Raw genomic sequence first — 26,794 nt, forward strand, 5'->3', positions numbered from 1 at the left:
ACATCTTTCATTTTAGTATCAATCACATGTGAAATGTATATTGAAAAATTTAAAACATGTTCCACTTTTAGTACATTACTTACATTGCAGCTTGACAAGTCTCAAAGTTGATGGGTTTTTATTCGATTTTAAGGTCAAGGAGTATCAAACCCATTTATACCAAAATCTCAACAAGCTATAGGGTTATGTGATATTATTAAACATTACCAAAAGTGAACTTGAAGCAAACAGGTGTGATGTCATAGCTGGACACTGACAAATAATGTTTTGTATTTTCTTTATTTTCCAGTCTATTGATTTGATCTTGGATTGGATATGGTAACTAGTTTATGTAAAAGGGATTTAAAGTTTATAAAATACCAATACCTATGGTACTGTAACGACAAGTCAAAGCTCATTGTTTGTCGTTAGCGTTAACAAGTATTTTCTCCAATCAATTGTTTTAACTTGGGTTGATTCTTTACATTATTAGACGCTTTACGGGAATTGTTTGTTAGATAAAATCTTATAAGGGGTGTCACTTGCTTGATTTATGAACAACTGTTAAGGGGAAACTCTCTCTTGTTGACCGATTTTGGAGGTTACTGAGTAGGACGTCTAGTTTACGTTCCGCGGGGCCAAAAATGTTAGGTCTGGGTAAATCTTAACCAGCACGCATGTCGTATTTAATCATGTTTTATTGGTTGATGGTTGTAGACTGGGCGTGGTTTTTGTTACAAGTAGGGTTAAGTGTAGGTTCACACGTTGTAGGTATAGGAAGTAGTTTCTGTTTAAAAGCAACTGCGGGCTCGGACGAGGGGCGGTTCCCGGCTCGGAATAGGAGGGGTAGAACGATTCTGACCATGAGTTAGGAGACGAACGAGTCATCTATTGGCAAAAACAGTGGTGGAACAGCCCAGGAAGTCGGATCGGACGACGAGTAAAATAACCTAGAAGACCAGGTTCAACACTTCGGTTCGACTGCGCCGCAGTTCACCAATCCGCCGACTGCGCCGCCGATCACCGATCCGCGCCGCAGTTCACCAATCCGCCGACTGCGCTGCAGTTCACCAATCTGCGCTGCCGATCACCAATCCGCGCCGCAGTTCAGCAATCCGCCAACTGCGCCGCCGATCACCAATCCGCGCCGCAGTTCACCAATCCGCCGACCGCGCCGCAGTTCACCATTCCGCCGACTGCGCCGCTGTTCACGATTCCGCCAACTGCGCCGCTGTTTACCATTCCTCCGACTGCGCCGCTGTTCACCATTCCGCCAACTGCGCCGCAGTTCATCAATCCGCCAACTGCGCCGCTGTTTACCATAGCCCAATCTTCAGCGCCGAAGTCTATTGTTCTGCCCTCCGTGTCGAGACCTGCCATTAGTAATGTACTGTGTTGTATTTAACTTCACCGACCTCTGAGCATGTGTTAAAACTTGCTTTCATATTTAATAATTGCCTCTGTAATGCACGACCACTGAGCACCATCTTGACATGTATATAGATCATAAATAAACGGGAAACTTTAATATCTCCTGTCGACAGCCTCATTCCTGTGTTCCTGCATTTCCACTCTTCTTTGCGCTCACCACCGAGGACGGCGCATTACAGTACATTCACATCATGGATGTCCAATTGTGGAGTATAAAATTAGACGTAAAATTTAAAGGAAAACAAAACATTATTTATCAGTGTGTATAGTAACTATGCTATGGATATAGTACATATATCCAGTTCTATATATAGTATAAAGAATATGCAGTAACTGTGCCATGGATAAAATAAATATATCCAGCTCTATATAGTATAAAGAATATGCAGTAACTGTGCCATGGATATATTAAATTTATCCAGCTCTATATACTATAAAGAATATAATATATAGTAATTGTGCTATGGATATCATAGGGTCATTCCGTCTTTGGCAGTCAATAACTCAAAACGTGTCACATTGGAAAATTTGATAACTTTTTCTAGAAGAAATATAGTACCACCCCATTTTCCAACAAATATCAGTAGGGTATTTAGCCTGAATTTTGAATGAAAATCCTCACAGTTTGGGATTTTAAAAAAAAAATTGGCCTGTTTCTGGTATTCCTCATGTTTTTGAGCCTGGTTATTGTACTTAAAGGTCAAATTTAATTCAATACTGTGCAGATTTCAATGTCATATAAAACAAAATGGTATTTGCAATGTACTGTATGGTTCTAATTTAATTCACTTAATTAAAAGATTTTAATGATAAATTGGTGTCAATTATGTATACAAGAACAGAATGTATTATTAATTCACATATGTGCAAAACATGTTAGAAACACTTCAAAGTACAGCCTGGATATTTTACTTTATATAAGTCATTCAATTCAATACTGTACAGATTTCAATGGCATCATATACACAAAATATTATTTGCAATGTGCTGTCTGTTTCTGGTTTAATTAATGTAATTAAAAGACCTTACTGTTAAATGAATGCCAATCAATACATGTACATGTAGAGAGAGTATTATTAATTCAAATGTGCAAAACATTATTATGATTTTATATCTTTGTATATCAAAGTATTTTTAATTCAAATGTGCAAATACATAAGGGAGTGTTAGCTCAGTGGTTATTGCTGGTGCCTTTCAATCATAAGGTCTTGAGTTAGAGTCACTCCAAGATTAATGTACGTCGTCCAGTTACAGAGTTGTTGACAATTTACAATTCATAATCATGGACGTTAAATATGAATCTAAGAGACTGACTTCGGTCAGCTTGCGGCTTTGATAAGCCAATGATGGCTTCTTCGCGAGGTTCCTGCTTGCAAGAGGATCTAAAATACATACACGCATACATACACTTGTGAAACACTTCAAAGTACAGTATACAAAAAAAAACAACTTTACACAAAATTGTATATGAACCACACAATGTACAACCCAACATTGATTACATGTTTTCTCCATGTTCACTTGATTGCTGAGATGGGTTTACTGGGGTACTGTAATCAATACAGTAGATGTAAATCAGGGTTGTCCAACCTTTTGCAGAGGAGGGCCACATGGAATGATTATGATGAAGGAGGGGGCCGCATGAACCCTACGCTCGATTTTTCGATGTTTTGCCCGAAGCCCAAGGCAACACCATGTGAGCACTGCACGTGGAGCGCACTGAATTATTTTCCTTCCTGATAAAACAGGTGAATACAGTGCAGCCGCCCCCTCCGCTGAGAAAGTGTCACACAAACTGACCTGTATGCAGATTTTGGACCCAGAAGGTTCGACTGATTGATTATATAGCTTCAAATTGTTATCAATAAATTTGCTCACTAAAATTTCGCACCGTAGAGCATCTCTGGCGAGCCGGACGCAACCCTGCGGCGGGCCGGACGCAACCCTGCTGCGGGCCGGACTGTGGCCCGCGGGCCGTAGGTTGGACAACCCTAATGTAAATGTATCCACTTATCTTACAGTTCAAATTGTTAAACATTAACAAAAGTACCAGATACACAGGTGTCAGATTAAACCTTTCAATTGTTTTTAACCCATTCATAAATTGAGGAAGGTGGGAAACAGGAACGACTTTCACAACAAAAGCTTCAGATTCATTTTGCAAAGAACGGTTAGCCTTGCGTACTACTCAAAATACAAGCGCCATTGCATGTAGCATCGTCTCAAGCTGTTTCTATGATGGATGCACTTACACCATTTGAAGGTACTTAAATAAGGGTTTGGTTTGGTTAGGATCTTTTTGGATAAGGACAATGAGTGACAATGTTTACACCTAGCACTAATGTACTCTGTACATTATTATGTTATTTTGTCCAGGTCAAACAATTCAAAATAAGGATTACAATGCTTTCATGTTATATATTTGTAAGTTGTGTAGAGCTAAATTTTGCGCTGAATTTTGCATTTTGGTCACGGTCGCAAAATAGCGAGTACTTTTATAAATATTTCAGTGACGAGGCCTTAAAACCTGAAAACCATAATTTCTCATAGTAGAAATCATGGATACTTTTCATACAATATAGATTTGCCATATTGAGTACAAGGACCTGTTGCTTGAGAGGTCAAATCTCATTGAGGTCACCAGAGGACAAACTCTGAAAACCCTTTTACACGATATCTAACGATGGGAATTGTGGATACTTCTCATACTTAGTGTGTGGATGCATCACATTGTTTACAAGACCATCCTATTGCTTTTGGTGGAGGTGTGTATTGCAACGTACAGTAGACTGACCTGCGTTTTTCATGCCATAGCTTACTTGTACATCAAAATAGTTGTTCGGGCCATTTATATTGTGACAGCTATTTCTGGTTAACAAGCAGAAGTCTAGTGCAATGACGTCATCGAAACATCAATGAATTTTGCATTCTGGATGATATGGCGCGCTTTGCGCAAGATCAGTCCGTAAATAATACTAAAATGTACCGATTTAGCATTGTAAGTCTATATAGTATAAAGAATACAGTAACTGTGCCATGGATTCAATAAATATATAGCAGCTCTATATATGATATAAAGAAAATAAAGTTACAGTGCCTTGGATATACTTCGTTTAATATTCAGCCTTGCAAGGACACTTGAACCATTTTATGAGTAGCTAGGATGTTCCATTCATCACAGTTATTGGGGTCAGCCAGTTTTCCCTCAGGTGCAAAATATTCTCAAAGATAATATGTATGATTTATGCATACTTCCACACAAAATTAAGCCTTGGGATTTTAAAGTGATACTAAAAACAGTATAATTTCCTATCCAACATCACAATGATACTTTCAAATGATGACACATCATTAGTCTTTGAAGGTCATAGCCCAATTAACAAATCTCCCGTCTGGTTTTCACAATATTCACTTTTAAAAATTTTCCTGGATGTGCCATTAAGGCCATACATGACGACTATCTGAGTTACTACTGCTTATATGCTCTTCATTTGTTTTACATATTCTAATTAACGAGGCATTCATAGACCATTAACTCCATATAAAACAGACAAGATACTGCATACCGCACTGAACAAGATACATCTTGTATTATTACCTGTGATGATTTACATTGGTAGTCATCATACACTACTTCAAGGCGGCATAACCCATGGAATGCATCATATGATAAAAACAATTAATTTAACATAATGAATGACATCATCAAGAATAGTTGTTTATGAAATCAACAAACCAGTCGTTTGCCTACTGCTCAAGACTGGATTTGCTAGCGTTGCAATAACAATTATTTGTCATCAGTTTAATGTTACGTTAGTATACTGTAGATCAATATTATCTATACTACTACTACACACTTTCATGATCGCAGAATCACAGAATGCCATAAAGAACCTTTTTCATTTTTCTGTTTTTTTTTTTTTGGCAATAAAACTTAGTATCTGTTTCAAATCTGAATTTACTTTAAATAACATTGAAAACGAAGTGAGATCCCAGTGAGTGCCTCATTGGTTCAATAAACATTAGGAACTACCTGCTTCTCAGCTTCTGCACATTGGTAGGCCTGTATTTATTTGATATTTTATCAATATCAGATCAAGTTGTATGCACAGTTCTGCTGTAAAATTATACATTTGCATGAGTATATCAAGACTGAGTTGCAATTTATTATGTTCACATATGTCATAAAAAGAAAATCTACTACTTTTACAATGAACAGTTAACTGCTACCAATAGTTTACCTATGAAACTGATTGTATCAGTAACCGATCAAACCTACACATATGTTGTGGATTAGTTGCTATAACTTTATCCTAAACATTATTTTAAGATGCTTCATATCCACTTTTAGCAAGCTCACACATCTTAAAGCAGCATTTTGCGTCCTTTTCTATGATTTTTGTCAGCCTCACTGACTCCACTATGCCATAACGTCATACATAACTAGCTTATCTATTTATATTTTACTTCAAATGGTGGCATAAAAGTCGAAAAAATTGCAACTTTCAACTTTGTTGTTCTCCAAGATATTTTCCGTTGGGAACCCAATAAACCTCGCCCATAATATGAATATTTAAACACTACGAACGTCATTGACAGATACGTAATATAACACCACGCTTGATTTGTGTACAGTCTATATGGCAGAGTTGCATAACAACTCACTGGTTGTACCAACGCAAAGTGTTGAATCTATTTTTAGCAACGGCTCATAACTAAACCTACATCTCTGATTGGTTGAATTCAAACTAGTGGGTTTGGGAACTGAATGCGATTAATTTTGCATGTGCAATACTCGCCAATTAACGTTTTTGGCAGGGAAAAACTTGGCTAATATCTTAATTTGCTGTTTTGTGATTTGATGTATGTAAAAAACTCGATGGACATGTCAAAAAAGTAGAAAACGGCGACCAAACGCAAAATGCTCATGAATAAACATACTATTCACTGATTGGTGGAATTCAAACTAGTGGATTTGGAGATATGAAAACTTTGTCGAGGACACTTTTACTCGTTGTCGACATAAATCGTTAATTACTCGCTAATTAACGCTCTTGGCAGGGTGAAACTTGGATGGTATCTTAGTTTGCTGTTTTATGATTGATACATCTAAAAAAATCGATACACATGTTAAAAAGGTGGAAAAAAGCGGCCCAACGCAAAATGCTGCTTTAAACTCAAAGCGACACTTTTAACATATTCACAGTAAGCTGGTTATGTCCAGGAAGGCAGAATTACGTCGACGATTTCACAACTTTCAGATAGTTTTGAATCCTAATAGGATACTAAATGCAAATGTTTACAGTTTTTTGGTAAGTTTTCGTATCTTGGGTAGGAATGGTGCGTGTAATTAAATTTCTCACTCTCCAAAAAGCGAGAAAACTGTCCGGTGTTACTCCTGTTGATCATTCTCTGCCTGTATTTACCAATTAAATATACTCAAATTTCACATCTCAGTTTCTTGAACAATTCACATGTGGATTATATTTGAGTTTGGAGAAGGGGGTCTTCCTGTCTGTCAGCATTAATCAAGTGAGGGCATATAGAAGGCAAGGGCCTCAGATGCCACCTTGCAATCATCACCATTCAAGGCAATTATTTGCTATCATTGAAGTCTGGCTTTAGCATATGGTAGTGATTTACCACAATAATGCTGCAATGCAGTAGTACTAAACTTGACCAGGTTGATAGGACTCAGTAAACTGATGTAATCAACACAAACCCATAAACACATTAACCGAACTGGTTATAGAGTTAATTCACTCTAATGCTAAAGAGGGTCAAACTGAGCATTCCGTATGTGTAGTATGTCATATTATTCATACTTAATTATCGCAAAACTAGTTTGGGTATTTATGAAGGACATTTCTTACCTGTCTCCATGTACGCACTCCGATCTACCCTGGCCTAAGAACTGGCAATATTCATTGCACTGTGCTCCCAATGACCAGGGTCATTGCACTCTCCATTTCAAAGTTCTCATTCAGGAGTCCAACAGGTGCATTTTTGTGAAAGGATTTCTTCTTCTGAATAATGACTGGTTTTACATTCTTGGAGGAATATTAATAGTTTGGTTGAAAAAAAATGGCAGACTACAGCTGGAAGATACTGGGGGTTTACAGCCATGCCAGTCGACTAAGTCATTTCTAGTTTGTAGGTATTAAACCTATAAAGTATCCAACCAATTTTTTAAGCATTGCTGACTTTCAGGAGGTTTAAGAAATTTTGGAAATATTTCATTATACCATGCAAAATATGAACTGCTAGAGATGTCTTATCTTATGTATACAGTTGGATCTAGCAAGACAAATTTTGAATAGATTTTCACAGGATGTTTATTGTAGGTGCTAATGATGGTAAATACCTGCTCATGCCCACTTAAAAATGTTTGTTGCAAGTGTGGAAATTGACATAATGGTCAAAATTCACAAATAATGACCTCCAAGAAAGGAACCGTAAGTGCCCTCTGCAGTTAAGAGATCTTCAACAACCATTTTGATTCAGACATGATTCTTGTGCCTCAGGGATTAGGAGTTCCAGAGTCTGCTTTATACATATCCTCACAAAACTGAAGCTGAGCTAAACCTTCCTAGTTTTAGGGTTGTTAAAATGATGTATGAAAATTACACATGATATACCCAAAAGTTTTACAATTTGATATTATTTCCTTTCAATGATATACCTTTGAGGAAGCGATTTGTCTCAAGAACTATATCAAATTATTTGGAATGATCCTTAAAGGAGGAGGGTTATCTCAAGAACTATATTACAAATGGTCCTATGAGGAGAGGAGTTGTCTCAATAACTATATTAAAAATGGTCCTATGAGGAGAGAAAGTTGTCTCAAGAACTATATTACAAATGGTCCTTTGAGGAGGGGTATTGTCTCAAGAACTGTATTAGAAATGTAATTTTTAGGACAGGAGCTCACATCTTGTATAATTTTAGTCATTCTTGCCAAATTGATTGTTTTGAAACAATTGCCAAGGACTCTAACAGCAACAAACTGCTTCGTTAGCATATATTCTTTTAACATGTTTTGCACTGCTATTTGATCTAACAAGTACAATACAAATTCAAACGTAAGAAAACACAGTCCTGAGTTCATCGGGTTGACTCCTCTTTTATAATTAACTTTTTGCTCTTCCAAAATAAAATAGTTTCAAAATGAGTGAAATCTTTTGCATCTGAAAGTTTGTAAACCTTTACTACATAAAAACAGTTTATGCACATGGATCAATGTAAGACATAAACAGCCTCAAGGGAATCCAAATTCTAGTTGGTCCAAAACTAAAATAATCACTGAATATTCAGTAGTCTCCCAACTATTTGCCATTACGTATATTGTAGATCTATTCAATTGCCTTCAAGTGTATTAAACTGTATTTTGAGTTACATACATTTTTGACTTGTTTCTCTATAGAAACTCCAGGTATTTACATTCTGGTCATGTTATTGCCAAGGTCGCACAAGTGTGCTGTAAAATAGATCGGCCGATCGAACACAGTGGATCTGATGATGCAATATTGACGTAATGATAAAGTTTAGTATAATGAAAGGAAACTGCTGAAGAGAACCATGACCAGGAAATTACTGGTAAGACTGACAGAAAGTACAAATCAATGATCAAAGAAATGTTTAGGTTGTATAGTCATCTTTTGTGATTTAGTTACAAAGTTAACTTATCTCACTAAGGAGCCATTCCAACAAGGCAACTTTCACACTACACTTCATTAAATTCTACTATGCACCAAGAACAAGGCAGCAGAGCAATCGAATATGCCTGTCAGGGCTTTTGTCATGCCAGGGACCCAAATAGTAGCTCTGTGGTCAATTTATGCTTGAAACAAGGCATTTAAGCTAAGGACGTGTGCCACTGACAACACAATACAGATAATTGAGCACATCTTAAAGCAAGCTCTGGGATGGTGTTTTTAACATATTTTTGAGGGAATTGATGAAAGCCAGGTGCACTGCCCAAGGTACCCTGAGATGAAAACAGTCAAGTTCAGAAGAACCTGTCCAAACTCCCGGTCATCCTTCATATGGAATGTTTGGTGGTACATGTGTTTGCTGCAGCATGCTCACTTTATTGTCTAGAACGATAACTAGTGGGAATTTTGGGTTTTTACACCGTAGCATGTCTATAATGATAACTAGTTGGAATGTTTGGTTCCTACACTGTTACATATCTACAATGATAATTAGTGGAAATGTTTGGTTCATACACTCACTGTTACATATCTTCAATGTTTACTAGTGGAAATGTTTGGTTCCTACACTGTTACATATCTACAATGATTGCTTGTGGAAATATTTGGTTTATACACTGTAGCAAGCTCAAGTTATTTTCTAAAGTGATGACTAGTGGTGAGAATGTTTGGTTCATACGCTGTTACATATCTACAATAATTACTAGTGGAAATGTTTGGTTCCTACACTGTTACATATCTACAATGATTGCTTGTGTAAATATTTGGTTTATACACTGTAGCAAGCTCAAGTTATTGTCTAAAGTGATGACTAGTGGTGAGAATGTTTGGTTCCTACACTGTTACATATCTACAATGATTACTATTGTGTTTGGTTCCTACACTGTTACATATCTACAATGATTACTATTGTATATGTTTGGTTTATACACTGTAGCATGCTCAACTTTTGTCTGTCTTTGCTGGATTTTCTATGGGGAAGTCTGCAAACGACACAGTTCTTCAAAAACATCAAGACCAGCTATGATGCTGATAGCATCATTCAAAACCTGATTTAACTGACATTTTGGTCATTTTCAATAGCTGCCTTGAATCTCTGACCGGAAGATTTGCACCAAACAAAATTGGTAACAGCATGTGTGATGAATTTCTTCGAACAATATAATCACAAGATGCCACCAGATGTTAATCATTCACACCAATAGAAACTTGAAAAGTCACCTGCTTGTCAATATTTAAATGCCAAAAGATTTTGATGTAGGGAATTAATTGATCTTGCTGAAAGGCTTAATTCCTCCTCCTTTCAATATCTATGCAGGTAGGTATTCCTGCAGTTTTCTTCACAAACTAAAAGAAACACATGTATAGATTTTTGCTCTTGTAAAGTTCTGTCCAAAGCTGACCTTTGCAGTTCTTTAGTAACAATAAACAAATGAAATGCTCCAGAAGAGTGCATACCATGTCTATACTTTCCATGCATGAAAGACTCATTCTCAGTCTGTTATCTGACTCTATGCTTGAAGTCATTTAGACAACAATTTCGAGCATCTCAGGTATTAGGAATGTATGAAACAAAGGTCAGGAGCAGTTATGCCAACTTCTTGCATCATGGCACAAAGGATTAGTGGTTCCATAAAGATGTCGGTCCGAGAAAACTTCCATGGTATTAACAGAAACAAATTATTCTGAATACAGGAATACATCAGTTCACATCAAACACTACCTCAAAACCATGGTTAATAGAGTACTACTACTGTTGGGAAGACTGACAAACTCAACCTCCACAACCTAAAGTTAGGCATAAATTAAAGGACGGTGTCCATTTACACCATAATCACACAAATAATCACACAAATAAGGGTTAACTAAGCTTTGCAGTACAGCTGAAGTATCTGATCATCATTGAAATAAGGATGACATTGAGATTGCTTATTTAAACGATTGCCAGAAAAAATAAGCCCTGTGCAATGCTTACTTAACCAATCATCTGAAAGATGAGAGTCATAGTAGTGCATATTGATCTGATTACCAGGGGACACAGCAAAGAATGTCAGTGATCTTGCAGATAACCGGCTAAATGGGTTTTCAATTATTAGAGAAAACAAAACAGGCAAATTTCATGTAAGATTCCAATTAAACAATCAATTTAAACTACCATGAATGACATATGGAGTAAAAAGTACCTGTGATGCGTGCTTACATGAGCTAAACATCATTTGAGCATTTTCAACAGGTTTTGTAGTCTAGTGGGAAACACAGAGAAACCCTTCCTCATGCAGGTACTTTTTGTTGTAAGACAAAAGTTCCTTAAATCAGTGTTCGCATGAAGGTGCATAATTGCTGGATTCCCGCATAACTTAATGTAGGGGAATCCCCATAGTGCATATGCCATCATCACAAGTTAAAGGTATGCTGTATTGGCCCCAAATATGCTAGATATTCAAATATGGTCACCTTTGGTCAAAATTCTTAAACTGTTTTTATTACAACCTTTGAGGAAATTTTCCTCACTGGGACATTCAGTCATCTTGTGTATTCCTTAAAAAGGCCGGGGAACAATTTGGAGAGTAAATTGCCTCTAAAACTTCTAGCAATTATAGTGTGCTATCATTTGGGGCCTATACTGACTACTGCAGAAAGATCAACTAATCGTAGCAAATCTATCCAATGTTTATATTACGTTGTGTACTTGTCACATCAACAGTACTTCCGATTCGCCAAGTGTTATAGATTTCTATAATTGATAACAGTCAACCATATTAGTTTTGAAAATGAGGGCAGAGTAATGATCCAAGATTTTGATAAGACACTTCTCTTGCACTATCTTTGCTGGCCAAAGGACATTTGTCAATGCAATATGCGTGTACATTTCATGAAACTTCACACATGTCACATAGACACACCGTAAATGTCTCAAGGCTAGACCTATCAGTGCTATCGAATGTTATAAATAAATTACTTAACTGTCAAATTTTTGTGACTTCATACACCATACTTTTCACATGTGTTATAAAACTTTCAAATAAGTTTGAATTAATCAGTACATATGACCCTACAGCCTGTAATATAAGAATACACCAGTGTTGTTTGCAAAGGTTTCATTGCCCTTTAGTTGCCATAAGATAAATATCAAATGTTTTTTCAGTAGACAAAAAGCCTACTTATGATGAAAACACAAAATTCTGATATATACTGTACCCAAAAAAATAATAACATGAAACACTACAATCACGTAATGTTTTACCAAGTTGCAACCTGATGTCACAAATTTTGGCCGCTTAATATCTATGAATGAGTGGCACCAAAGCTTTTGGGGACTGGAATGATAATGAATCAAGCCACATTCCACAATTATTTACCACTTTAGTCATAAAATGTCAACCACAGAGCATGTAATTGTCAAAGTGGTTAGGCTTCATTGCACCTTAATTACACTACCAATGGTAGGATAGAATTCCTTTGTTAGCACAAATACAATCACAGAGTTTTTACAAGGTTTTCACAATTTGAACCCTAGTGACCTCAAATGACCTTTGACCTCCACAAAAAGCATTAGGCTTTTGATCCTAAAAGTGGTTCTCTTACACACGAAATATGAGATTCGTCAAAGCTACGTACCCTTCGTGAGATCTTGTGTTTAGTGGACACAACACTGGGATGTGGTATGCAATACCTGACTCTACATTCTACCAGATTACTTAGCACAAAGTTTCTGCAGAGGACCTTCAATACAGAACTCTCTGCAGTGCACTTTACTTATAAATTAGCAAACAGGCTCTAAACAACATGGAATTTCCAAACTACAAGCCCCAGAGAGTTATGACAGATGACAGTGCTAAGAAAAACAAGGTTTTAAAGACATTGAGAACCCTAAAATGTAAATAAACATCAAAGCAAAGAGGTGGTGGACATGATGATTGCAATTTCCTTTGCTGTCCGAGATAAAACATCTAATTGAACTATTTAAGTGCTACAGTATTCATTCTTTAGAAGGCCAAAGTAGTTTTTTATTTTGACACCTTTAATGAGAGATTTCATTGACTTGATCGGATGTTTAGACTAACACCACACTAAGTCAATGGGAAATCTTGCCTACCATCGGTTTGCAGAAAGAAAAAAAAACACTGCGTAGCCTTGATTACAACTTTCAATTAAATGGAAATCGGCAATTGTTTGAAGGTATGTGAGCTATGTTTTGAAGAGGGAATGTAGTATTTTAAGTACACTATTGCTTTTGCAATGGATTGAAGGTATCAATTTTGAGTAGTTTTCACCAGTATAATATTTTCGTTTTCGGTGTGTTGAGTGATTTTATCCACAGGCGAAAAAAAGAATCATTAAGAATGGCTCAAACTTGAAATAGTAAGTAATTAAAACAACCACTACACTACAAGAAAGCTATTTCCTGAAATTAAATTTCCGTATTAGCGTGTCTTGATTAATCAAAACAAGCAGAGCTACCTTCCTAGCAATCAAAGATTAGGATGATTATAAGCAATATATTGATATTAAAACTTTTCAGCTTGTTTTCAACAACAGTTTTAACATCATCTTATGCAACATGTATACACTATTGAGTTGGTTATTGGCTTAATGCATCACTCAACTCAATCATTTGTCATATTTCGACCATCACAGTGCTTAGGAGTAATCTGCATGTCCTGAGTACTGCTTGTCAAAAGCCGCTGAGGTGAATAAAAAACTTAGTATGTATAATCTACTTAGATCTGATGGTGTTCAAGCAGCAAAGTTGTTAATTTTCATCTCTCACCTTCATTCTAACACTTTATAATTTCGTTAAAATTAGAAAAAATATTAAGTTATCAGGAATGTTTTTATAATGTTTGTACAATATTATTATTTTTACGGTCACTAACAGCATTAACAGTATTTCTGTTTTCTAGTGTCCTACATATTTTGCAATTTTCCTATTGTACTGTGTGTTATGCTTTCCTCTGTATTCACATGGTAAATCATGATCCTTTGTTTAAGTATTCTTTCCAGCTCATTGTGTTCCTGGCCAAAATATTTCCTAACCCTCAGCACTCCACCATTTGATATATTCTGTGTGCCACTGTCCATACTACTGTGTGCCACAGTTCATACTACTATGTGATACTGTTCATACTACTGTGTGACACTGTTCATACTACTGTGTGCCACTGTCCGTACTACTGTGTGCCTCTGTTCATATTACTATGTGATACTGCTCATACTACTGTGTGTCACAGTTCGTGAATGCTACTATGTGATATTGTTCATACTACTGTGTGCCAATGTTCATACTAGTGTGTGACACTTTCATACTACTGTGTACCACTGTTCATACTACTGTGTGCCAATGTTCATACTAGTGTGTGACACTGTCCATACTACTTTATGCCACTGTTCATACTAATGTGTGCCACTGTTCATAATACTGTATGACAATGTTCATACTAATATGTGCAGCTGTCCATACTACTGTGTGCCACTGTTCATACTACTGTGTGCCACTGTTCATACTACTGTGTGCCACTATTCATACTACTGTGTGCCACTGTTCATACTACTGTGTGCCACTGTTCATACTACTGTGTGCCAATATTCATACTAGTGTGTGACACTGTCCATACTATTGTATGCCACAGTTCATACTACTATGTGATACTGTTCATACTACTGTGTGCCACTGTTCACACTTTGTGCCACTGCTCATACTAAAGCTGTGTGCGACTGTTCATACCAACTGTGTGCCCCTGTTCATACTACTGTGTGCCACTGTCCATACTACTGTGTGCCACTGTTCATAATACTGTGTGCCACTTCACTTTACAGGAAGATAGAAAGAAGCATTTAAATACAACAGAAAAAGCTTTATATGAAATTAATGGCCTAGCAGTACTTATACATATGCATTTGTTATTAAACTATTATCCATGTTTACATTTCCACCACATGGTAGTTGAATCATTTCAGCTAAACCTTCGGTTCCATGTCAAACTTGTCAATTTAATTGACTTGCAAAACAAAACCACAACAGTAGTACTATGTCTTTGTCATGTACTACTTTTATCACTCCTGACAAACACACTATATTTCATCAACAACAAAAAAGGGGAAAAAACGGATACTTGTGAATAATATAGTATTAACAACATACTACAGGCAAATCACAAATTGGCAAACTTTTGAACATTTTCTTTTATTATGTCAAGAGAAACCTGAATAGTTGAGACAATGAAAGTGATGCTGTGCTAACAAATGGAAGAGAATCTAACTAAAATAACTAAATACCAAAATCAATCCAAAAAACTCTTGTTATTTATAACTGACCGTTAAGCCAAGAATATGTGACTGAAGTTATCTATATTTTTTTTAAAGTCTGACAATTGGGACTTTGTTCATATATAAAACATCCACATGTACTAGCCTCTCTTACAACACATAACATCAACCACAAACTCTTGACTATAGTTAAAGTTTAAATTTACCAACCTTCTCCTTTCTCGCACTTGACTCATAATGCACAATATATGCGATATTTGAGTAAAATTACCACTTTTCAAGGAATCGATAAACACCAGCGATGCACAAAACAGGGATTTTTTTTCAGTCAACATCTCAAGCATGACACAAGCAACAGGGCTCAATATCTGAGTAAGAGTACTTGTAACTTGTTGAAAATGGAAAAAATAGAAACTAAAGGAGGAACTAATGTGTCTATGGCCAACCAAAGACAGAATATGCACCAGTCATATCTACTTATAAGGAAAACTACAAGTTGGTTTCCAATAGCTGAGGCCAGAAACTCTAGCACTTGATTTGATTACTGGAGGACCCACTCAACAGAGAGAACAACAAGTAGCCTAACATATACATGAAAATATCACTTTGTCATGATGAAACAAACTTTAAGATCACCTTTTGGACAAGGAGCTGCATCATATTCTCCATAGAATAACTAGATTTTAATGTTTCTAATGAGGCAAGCCTGTTCAGCTAAATGCTGATATGTATGTGACTGTTAGAATGAATAGTTGCTACACATCACTGGCAAAGTTCCCTCTTTGCATCCAAACTAGCACCATCACAGTAGTGAACATGTATACACATGAGCAACTAAATCATCACTCATGACTGATGACCCACAGTGAAGCCTTGAAAAAAGTGAGGGCGCTTTGCATTGTATGGCAAAAAGTCAGATCATTTGTACATCTTCACAGACCTTTTCACAACTGCAACATATTATGGCGGCCAGAGTGGTGAGTACTATATGTACACCTGACTTAAAGGAATTTTTTAGTGATAAATGGGATCCAGTCCTTCCGGTCATATCATATTTTGTCTTTTTATTGCCCTATGCCTGCCCTTTGTAGTTCCCGTGTTAGAGTGCTTGAAATGTTGGCCCGCCCTGCCAGAAAATTTGAATCTCACACTGACTTACATCGAGACGTGACGTCAGTGCAACAAATTGTTCAGAATCGATCAGATCTCACTCTAAGCATGGCCTTGATACAATACACAGGAATGTGTACAGACTTCGTGTACGGCTGTGATTAAGAAAATCTCTCAATTACAAATACCAGAACAACATATTATGAAGAAAACCTAGTTAGGGAATTCTGGAACGCATTTAAATCTCCAAAAGATTGCTAATTTGCAACTTCACCCAGAATTTTCCATCTACAATTGCTATTTCACTTTCAGAAATTTGAACTTTCCTCACTACAGTGTAGCTTGCTAATGATAGCGTCCCCACAGCCCCTGAAACGAAGTGCTGCGATGATGTCACAGTCACTCGTCTTTCCCCACTGTTCAAAATATATTAGAATAAGTTGGCGCGAGGTTAAAAAATTGACTTCTCCTGAACCATAGGATCAAAAATCCCCTAGGACTGTGGCGATAAAAAAAGTATGGACTTTTTTTATATACTGCCACTAAAAAAATCATTTAAGAACCAGTTTTGAAAACTTTCGAACTTAACTTAAGAAAGGCAATTATCACAAACAGTTTTATTCAATTGCTGTGATTTAGTATAGGTTTTATCTTTTACTTGTTTGCTAGTTAGATCCATATTAACTTTGCCAATAATTTGCAGCAGTGTAATTTTGTTGCCACAAACTGCAGAATTTTTGAGTAATTTATTAAAGGTTGGTGTCTCGCTCTAGGACGAGCGAATTTACAAACATATAATCTGCATTCATTATTCATCTAGTGAAGAAGTTTAAAAACAAACATTGGTACAACAAAACTTCTAAAGAAATAATAGCTGTAACAGGCTGATATGATCAAACAGGCATCCAGCTGACACAACCTTATTACTAAATCTGTCTCATCTTAAATCACAGTATTTACTAGCTGCTTGCTATGTAAATGCAGAGTACTTGTGTTCTTGTACCTTCACACTCTGGAAAGTGACTACAAAAAATGGAAGATTGATTACAATCTTGATGCTCAATTTGCGTTGCAGATTATACCGCCCAGATCAGAGAAATATGCGAGTAATGATAAAAAGAATAACCCATGCACAGATGAAATTCAAAACAAAGTTATGAAATTCCTCCACATAGAAACTTCACTTAGATTTGCATCTTCTTGATTCTGGATACTTTGGAATGGCTCAAAATGAAAGCCTAATCTCTCAAATCAATTTCTGATTAGGATTTGACAATGTTATCAAACGTAAGTTACATCAATAAGACTGGGTATTAAGGTAGTAATAAACACAGCAAGGGGCCGTTTCACGATTTATATTTACAAACAAATATGGCTTTGAGATGTTAAATAAAAAACTATATAGATATGGAAATGACTGTAAAGCCTTTCACGCCCCAATCCAAATTAAACCTAAAAAAGGTCTCTATGAGAGTTCTTCAATCAAATAAGAGACAAATTTGAAGAAATAATAAGCTTGACTACAAACTGAAGCAGTGGTTCAGAGCAGAGCAGCAGGGTTCAAACTGATTACTAGGATCTAATTGAGATGCAGGTACTGGAAACATTAAACGTTGACCAACTTGATGACAAAGGTTGGAACATTGAACATGTTTAAAGCAGCATTTTGCGTCCTTTTCTATGATATTTCTCAACCTCACTGACTCCACTATACCATAACGACATACATAACTAACTTATCTATTTAAATCTTACTTCAAATGATGGCATAAAAGTCGAAAAATTTGCAACTTTCCACTGTTTTTCTCCAAGATATTTTCCGTTGGGATCCCAATAAACCTCGCCCATAATATGAATATTTAAACCCTACGAACGTCATTGACCAATACGTAATACAACACCAAGCTTGATTTGTGCACAGTCTAAATGGCAGTTGTACCAGGGAGTTCCATAACAACTCCCTGGTTGTACCAACGCAAAGTCTTGAATCTATTTTTAGCAACGGCTCATAACTTAACCTGGATCTCTGATTGGTTGAATTCAAACTAGTGGGTTTGGGGGAACTGTATGCGATTAATTTTAAATGTGGAATTTTGTCATGGATACTTTTCTCATTATCTGCAAATATCCTTAATTATTCGCCAATTAACGATGTTGGCAGGGAAAAACTTGGCTGATATCTCAGTTTGCTGTTTTGTGATTTATATATGTAAAAAACTTGATGGACATGTCAAAAAAGTAGAAAACGGCGACCAAACGCAAAATGCTGCTTTAAGCTCATCAAAACGAACAGCACTATGGCACACATTAAATCAACTCAGGGAGTGAAATTGCTTCACAGTTGAACAACAACATGATGTCAAATGTTTTATTAATATCTCATAAAAAAAGTGCAAGTTTGAAGCCATTTAGTTGGGACAACCATTTCATTGCCATGGTTACCAGTGGTGATAAACAATCTTTGCAACTCTCCTCAGGAAACAGTCTATACAAATAAGCATGAACTTGGTTAGCGCAGCAGCGAATGAAGGAAACCTTCAGATGGTACTCTCCTTACAATACTCTAGTAATACTTATGAATTAGTAGAGCCCATCTTTATTGACCTATCCACCGAGGAAAGAACATCTAATTGGTTTCAAAACATGGAAGATGTTTTCAGAATTACAAGCAAATTAAATTTTACTGCTAGAGCTTGCTGAAATCTAGTTGTGCTTTACATTAAATGTAGAACAGTGAATGGACTATCTACTGGTCATGAAATTAGGGCAATAATAATGTAAAAAATAGATCTGCATATTAAGTGTATCAATAACAAACCACATCCATGACAGATGGAAAGGAGCATCTGTCAGACATTTGTTGGCAGGGGTTGAGGTAAAAATGGTAGATGTGGGTGTCCAAATTTTTAAAGTTGATGTCCTACCTTCTTGGGACAACATGATCAAATCAAGGGGCCAAAAGCACCTAAAAAGCCCTAAAAATGTGACCAGTTAGGCAACACTTCTCAGTAGTTCTGTGGCACAGCAGTATTTTGTAATGCATGCAAACACCCTCAGGCACATTTTGCCCAAAACCTGACACAACTTCTTTTTTTTCAAAGTCCTAACGGCATGTACGTATGTGCTTAAGTAACCCCTTTGCCTTAGTGGTATGTGCCATGGGAAACAATACTTTACGATTTTGTTCCGCTAGCTGTACAGTTACATTTTTTCTTAATTGGAAGTTACTACTTCTGGTAAGGTATTTTGTAGTAACATTCTGCCTCAAGTTCGTAATATGATACAGCAGTCACTAAGCTCCTAATCCTCAACTGACCACAGCAAGATAGATTTCCAGCGACATGCGCGACAAAGTCAATGGAACTTTAGTGTGTGAATTCTCCCGCATGTAGTTAAGTCAATGGAGAAGGGTCGTTGACCGTATAAAAGTGTTCAAATGATGATCGATCAGGATTCGCTCGCACATGATATTCAATGTAAACTTGAAGCATGTAATTGACTCTATTCAATTCACCACTGCCACTATCCTAACAACGGATGCCTTAACATTAGGCTACTACTAGCATACCAGTTTGCATTACTAGCTATAGACATCAACCTGAGAAAACTTGTGAGAAATTTACATGGCTTCATATATACTTTGCAAGCAATGCCTTGAAAATTAGGCAGCCAATTTGCGTAACCGGCGGTGCAAAAGACGGCTGGACAACTGGCTGTCTAAACCCCTGTTTGTTAATGTGTAACACACAAAAACTCCTTTGAAGATACAACGCTTTCATAGATTCATTCAGGTAAAACAAGAAATATATGCAAGCAGTTAAGTAACACTTGAAGGGATCAAAAGCTGACATTAGCATACTACACAGTACGCACAGCGTTCGTTATTACTACAAGTACTATATCTCAGTTAGTTCCAAGGAAAGATTGCATAGTCCTAATATTAACCCATGAGGCCACTGGTTACAATCTCCTTCTAGCCAAATATGTTTTTGTTCATTAACAAGTATGTCTCAAATGTTATAACTCCTAAATCAAACTGAAATGCACCAACCTAAAGCTGCTTTGGTAGATCCACAAGAACTTGTAATTCTTAAATCATTATTTACAATCCTGAACATATTTGTCTGTCGAATTGTTTTCATGTATGTCAATTGCTCTTGAAATCCTTCACCTGCACTTTCTGGGTTGCATTGATTGAAAGTGGTTATACTTGGGTTTATACTAATTTTTAAAACACAGTGTTTAATAACTGTGGCTCAGCGATCCCAGCCAGGAACTGGTTAATAGGATCCTTGGATAGACATGCCCAGTAACTTAAAGTACCTAATATTAAGTAAAACTTAAAGTTAACCGGAAGTGACCTCTATGATATGATACAGGGCAGCCAAACATTGTGAGGGCAACAACAGAAACAACAAATATAAGTTTTGTCATCACCTTTACAAGATTACAGTCTTGTGCTACATACGTCCAAAAAGTATTATGTACATAGGTAACGTAATCTAAGATGCAAGCCAGGCAAAAATATAAGGCAAGAATATATTTCTCCAATCATAACCATGGTTATTATTTTTTTTTCTGCTATCATTTAGAAACAAATATTGGTAGGAAAACTTTATCTCCAATTTTTGGGTAAAAGAGACTTGTAGTGAGATTTGTAAGAGCATTATATAGTTCATTAGTGACAAAGCTGAAACAGTGTAAAAATATAAGACAAAATGGTATTTTAACTAAAGCATTTGAATCAAGTATTTTTGTATCCTTTTCAAAGTAATCACTCATAAAACATGTTTGTTAGTTTGCTGTGTCTGACAACAATGTAAAATAACATCTTGCTTTAAATCTGCATACATGAGAATTGTTTAAAGAACTCTGATGAAAACTAACCTGTCAAATTAAGCCTCCCCGTCCCTCCACCACAACCTCCTTCCATAACGATAACCAACACTACCTACTGCTGATTACAGTTCCCTTCATTTAATGGGCTCAGATTGATGATGATCTTATATTCATCAGAGCTACAGGTCGTGACCTATTTGGATATTTTTGACTCGTAGCAGGGTTTCCTGCTCAACCATTTGACTCAATCGTGAGCTATTTACTCCCACTGTACACATAACAACATCTGTCATAGTTGTCTACAGTAGGTAATATACCGAAAGGAACATTACTGTCACAAGAATTGAAAAACCAGTTTATTGTTTCAACCACAATACTGTGACCAATTACCATTACCAAGCGATTAGAATGCAAATTAAAAGATGCATTGAATACAAATACACACTGAACTGTATCGCGACTAATACTAGATAAACATAACCTAGCCTTGATGAGGATACTTATAGACAGTAATCTCGATAACAGATGGCAGCTAGTTTTGGACAGATAGACATAAATTGGTTTCGTTGCTCTGAAGAAAGGCAGGTGGAACTAACAAATGAAAATATCTACAGAGAAAGAAACAGAAAGTTGCAGGCTTCTTCTTTTGCTTGCTATGAACTTAAAACTGTTCTTAATAATATCTTGATACTAAGTTATTCACTTCACAAGCAAGAGAGGTAAACAAACTGTTAACAAAAGACAATGAAAGGGAATTGTTGGTTTGCACAATGGATTGACCACCAGTCATGGAAGGAGAATTAAAATCGGTAATACTTAAAATGAATCAGAAAGGCAAATACATTGGTCAGGATCTAATTTAGCTTCAATCATATTATAAGAGGCACACATATATGACACACACTACTTTGACTTAACAAAAGACTTAATAAGAGGAGGAGACAACTAAAATAATTCCAAACAAGACTTCCTCAAAATGTTGCTATTTAATACCTCAAAGCAAACCAGAATGGCATTCCCTCATATACGGGCTAGCATGTGACCACTGGTTGGGAGAGATAACTCATCTATTTAATACCTCAAAGAAAACAAAAATGACATTCCCTCAACATACGGGCTAGCTTGTGATCACTGGCTGGGAGTGATAACTTATCTATTAAATACCTCAAAGCAAACCAAAATGGCATTCCCTCATATATGGGCTAGCTTGTGATCACTGGCTGGGAGTGATAACTTATCTATTAAATACCTCAAAGCAAACCAAAATGGCATTCCCTCATATATGGGCTAGCTTGTGATCACTGGCTGGGAGTGATAACTTATCTATTAAATATCTCAAAGCAAACCAATGTGGCATTCCCTCATATATGGGCTAGCTTGTGATCACTGGCTGGGAGAGATAACTTATCTGTGTTCCATTGTACAACAAAATAGTTGGGCCATCACTGGCCTAAGGAAAATGTGGGGGGAAAAATGAATTTTCCTTTTCTCTTCATGCTTCGTGTCAACTAATGGAGGTTATCTGTACTCTGCAAGGAATCAAAACTTCCATGCAAGTTAATCTTTCACAAACCGAAGTGACGCCAGTGTAATTCCTGACTTCTTATGAACAAAAAAATAGCTAATAACTATGACATAATATATGCTAAACCTGCAACAATTAAATGCTCCCTCTGCTGCAACCTCACCTCCCTTCTCTAAAATGGGCAGTGACACCAAATACTACATTTACAACAAAAACACTCAATCTGTGATGTTTTGTATTGTATTGAACTGCAGAAATTCAGGAAGGATAGCAGATGGTTTCCCTGCAGTGGCCACCCAACAAATTAACTTTCAAGTTATAACCAACTTTTGATAAAGGACAATATAGAGGGCACAAAACACACATCTTCTGAAGTGGCCTTGCCATCTTGCCTGTAATTCAGAAATCATTTTTCAGAGAAGAGTCCAAGATACATCACAGGGTGGATGCACTCACATCAGGGCAAATGTTTAATGATCGTCTGATGGTCTCAAACAAACAAACTTAGCTATTAACTGAAGAGGCTACCCAGATAGGTAAAATGATAAATTGATTTCAACTTCCACCACCCTTGGAGATACTGAAACAAAACAAAGGTAGTGGCAGGCCTATGATCCACCCGAGGAGGAGTTTAACTGGACCGAAGCTGATTTTCTGTTCACCAAATCTACACGACTCTCCACTTTGTACATAATGATCACTCTATATTATTTTGCTACATTTTTGGGACAACCAAATATGCTGTTGGGACAACCAAAGAGTAAGACATGGTTGTCCAAGGAAGAACCTGGAAAAGGGGGCACAACATTTTGCCCTGCACATATTCTCTGATTGATTGTTTATTTGTTCCCCAAGACGGGGTGTCTGTTCCTCCAGACTGTGTTTTGTTTTGCTACAGTCTCTGTAGAAGCTTTTAGGTGAATGTTGACATAAGCTCATTTGTATATTATCTAGCTGTGAAGCCACAAGGGTTGTGCTGTCCATGATTTGTATCAACTAAGAGGCATAAATATTCCCAACCATGTGACGGACTTCTTAGCCAACGACTACATGAGCCCATTCATGTAATATAACGATGGGACTAACACTGTACCTTACAGAAGTACTAACCTAACATAAAGACTGAACAGGTTAACTATATGGAGAGGTTCAGGCAAAGAAAACAAGCAATTAAGTGGATAGTCCAGGTGAAAATTTATTCTCGGTTGATGAAAGAGAAAATCTATCCAATCCAGAGGCAAAACATTAAACAGAAGATGTAAAGAACTTAGACAAAAACTTTTTGCTGTCAGTGTGCAACTTTGACATCACACCTGTTTGCTTCAAGTTCACTTATGATACAAACTGTGACAATTCCAACTGAAAATATCTTGTAATCTTTACGTAGGAATTGCATGCAAACTACACCAGGATGCTTAGTACCTATTCTCCTTTTCATTTGTCAGGAAATAAACTTTCGTTTGGATTATCCTTTTGAAAACATAACATTCAACTCACCTGAAGTATTTCAATCGGTGTTAAGAGTATCCTAGCTACATCTAGAGCTACATTTCCTTGTCCAATAACCACAGCTGTGTCTGTATTCAAATTCGGTTTCAACTGAAACAAATCATAGTAAAATTAGGGAGACCTTGCATTAAACAAATTTAGACTGAGAGTGTTCCTAACACATGCGCCTTTAAATAAAACTAATTCAGAGGAAAGGTCCAGTGTCATGTCTTCGGGTGAGCTGGATGATGATAATCCTACTTAATGCCCACCCTTCCTTAATGCCCACCCTTCCAGCTTGAGTTAGCATCATGCCAAAGATAATGCTTAATGCCCACGCTTCCAGAAAATTTGTAACATTGGAACTAACGTTGTGTCACCCAAGGGCTGGTAAAGTTTCAGTTTAACAGTACCTTTATTTGACTACACGATAATACAATGCCTATCATGAAAAAAAAAAGTGTCTGTTAATTATAGCAATTTCAACATAAAAATTGTAAACCAACAGATTTTGCAAAAATATATATAACAGCATAGTAGCAAGTATGAAATGTTTTGATAAAAACTTACAGTTTATCTGAATACCATCATTTCTATAACATTCCTTTGCTTCAAAAAACAACATAAAATACACGAATGCTTGATCACAACTAAATAAACTTGAGAGTCAAGCATAGCTTTGACAAAATGTGTGTAAGGTTATATATTTTGGATTGTTTATGGCTGAAATTTATACACTATATTTTCTTCTCCTTTTGCATTAACTTTTCAGAAAGTTCCCTTTTAGTTTTACTGAACTAGTTAGAACTGATAGTAACAATGATGAGGAAAGAATGGATGCTACTTATGAAGGCCACAAAACATTTTAGTATTAACCTGGAAAACAGTTTACAATGTTTGTCAAAGACTGGTTAGCATAAAAAGTAACACAGGAATGGTAAATAGGAGGTCAATCCACAAAATAGGAAGCACCCCTTAAATTCTTTCTGTGCTTTTATTGGAGGGGCTCTTTACTAAAGCAGAAAAGTAATATAATACCCCTAAACGCATGGATGATCAACAGCTGCATATTCTTGTACCAAACAATTACAGTTTAAAAATCTTCCTTGTTTTCTAGTGAATGGAAGGATTTTAAGCAACTAATTGTATGATGAACAATATACATGTGCAATATTCTCAAGCAAAGTATGCACGATCTTGCTGCACGATGCGAGCATGGGTAAACTAGTTATGAAATATGTTTTACAATCCACATCTTTTGTTTTCTTTGCAGGTTTGTAATCTGCCTTCAAGGCATCCGTCAATTTATGGAGAACTTTAAGTCCTGGATTTCTAAAATTTGACAAGTTTGATTAACTGAGCTACAATACTCTCTCTAAGATAGAGAGTCATGTACCCCTTAGGCAGGAAACCACAAATCAACCACAACCAGAGAGATATGGGTACTCTTTACCCATCTCATTATCAATCATCATTGTAGAATCTATAAATTCAAATCCGCAGACAGAAATTGATATTTGATATTAATGTAATTAATTGCCATCGGTTTTATGAAAAGATCATAAAAAGTTTTTAATTTTTTAAGTAGTCACCTCGCTATCTTGGGGAAGTCCATTGTACCAGCCAACAAAATTTCTTGCTGATATGACGCCCTCTGAGTCTTCACCAGGAATGTCAAGCCTCCTGTCACTTGCTGCACCATATGCCTAGAACAGAAATATGAAAAACAGAGATCATGATAAGCTACAAGCACTGAAAACCTCAAAAGTTTTCAAATTTACTTTTAGTAAGAACTTGAGCATGCAACCTCATATCTCTCCTAAGGTAGGAATATTTCCATTCTAAATAATATATTATAGTATCTGTTTCCTGAGGTTATTGACAAATAGATTCTTATTTAAAAGTCATAACAGCCAGCAATCTTCCTCTTGAAAGACAACCAGGCCATAAACTAAAGAAATCAGTCTAGCCTAGCAGTATTATGAATCATCAGAAACTACTAGAATTGACAACCTATGTATCATGTGCTTAAAATATGTTTCATCTGTCACCTCCAGTGCAGAATCCAGTGTTAGTGGGCTTGTAAGCTCCCCTCCACTGATTAGGACAAAATCTATAATTATACCCTTTAAGTAAGCCAACACTGGAAAACCTACCAAAGCAGCCTGCCAATGGTCGATAATATGTAAACTTTGGTTACTGATCTATCCTGTCAAACATTTGAGCTTTTAGAAAACATTGACTAGTCATGTACGTCTCTTCAACACTTCAAATGACAATTCCCATCAGCAGTCATGTCTATGTAGAAATAGCTGATAAGGCTTCATTACTAACATATTAACCATATCCCACAACATATACTCACTCCAAATAACTACTGCTATGATACATTAACATGCTATCCACTGCTAAGTCTTGCCTAAGAAACAATAACTTAACATTT

At 36.5% G+C, this 26,794-nt stretch overlaps 1 protein-coding gene across 4 annotated transcripts in view; it reads right to left on the minus strand.

Moving 5' to 3' along the window:
• Positions 1-26,794, minus strand: part of LOC139959481 (NADPH:adrenodoxin oxidoreductase, mitochondrial-like) — a 209,201-nt gene that overhangs the window by 173,494 nt on the left and 8,913 nt on the right. For all 4 annotated transcript variants that reach the window (XM_071957140.1, XM_071957139.1, XM_071957137.1 and 1 more), the window contains exons 5-6: positions 25,944-26,057; positions 24,361-24,462 (exon numbers count right to left, since the gene is read on the minus strand). In XM_071957140.1, coding sequence (XP_071813241.1) covers positions 24,361-24,462; positions 25,944-26,057 — 216 coding nt within the window. The remainder of the gene's footprint in view (positions 1-24,360; positions 24,463-25,943; positions 26,058-26,794) is intronic.

The sequence above is a fragment of the Apostichopus japonicus genome, chromosome 19 (genome assembly GCF_037975245.1).
Source record: "Apostichopus japonicus isolate 1M-3 chromosome 19, ASM3797524v1, whole genome shotgun sequence".
In the NCBI taxonomy this organism is placed as follows: domain Eukaryota; kingdom Metazoa; phylum Echinodermata; class Holothuroidea; order Aspidochirotida; family Stichopodidae; genus Apostichopus; species Apostichopus japonicus.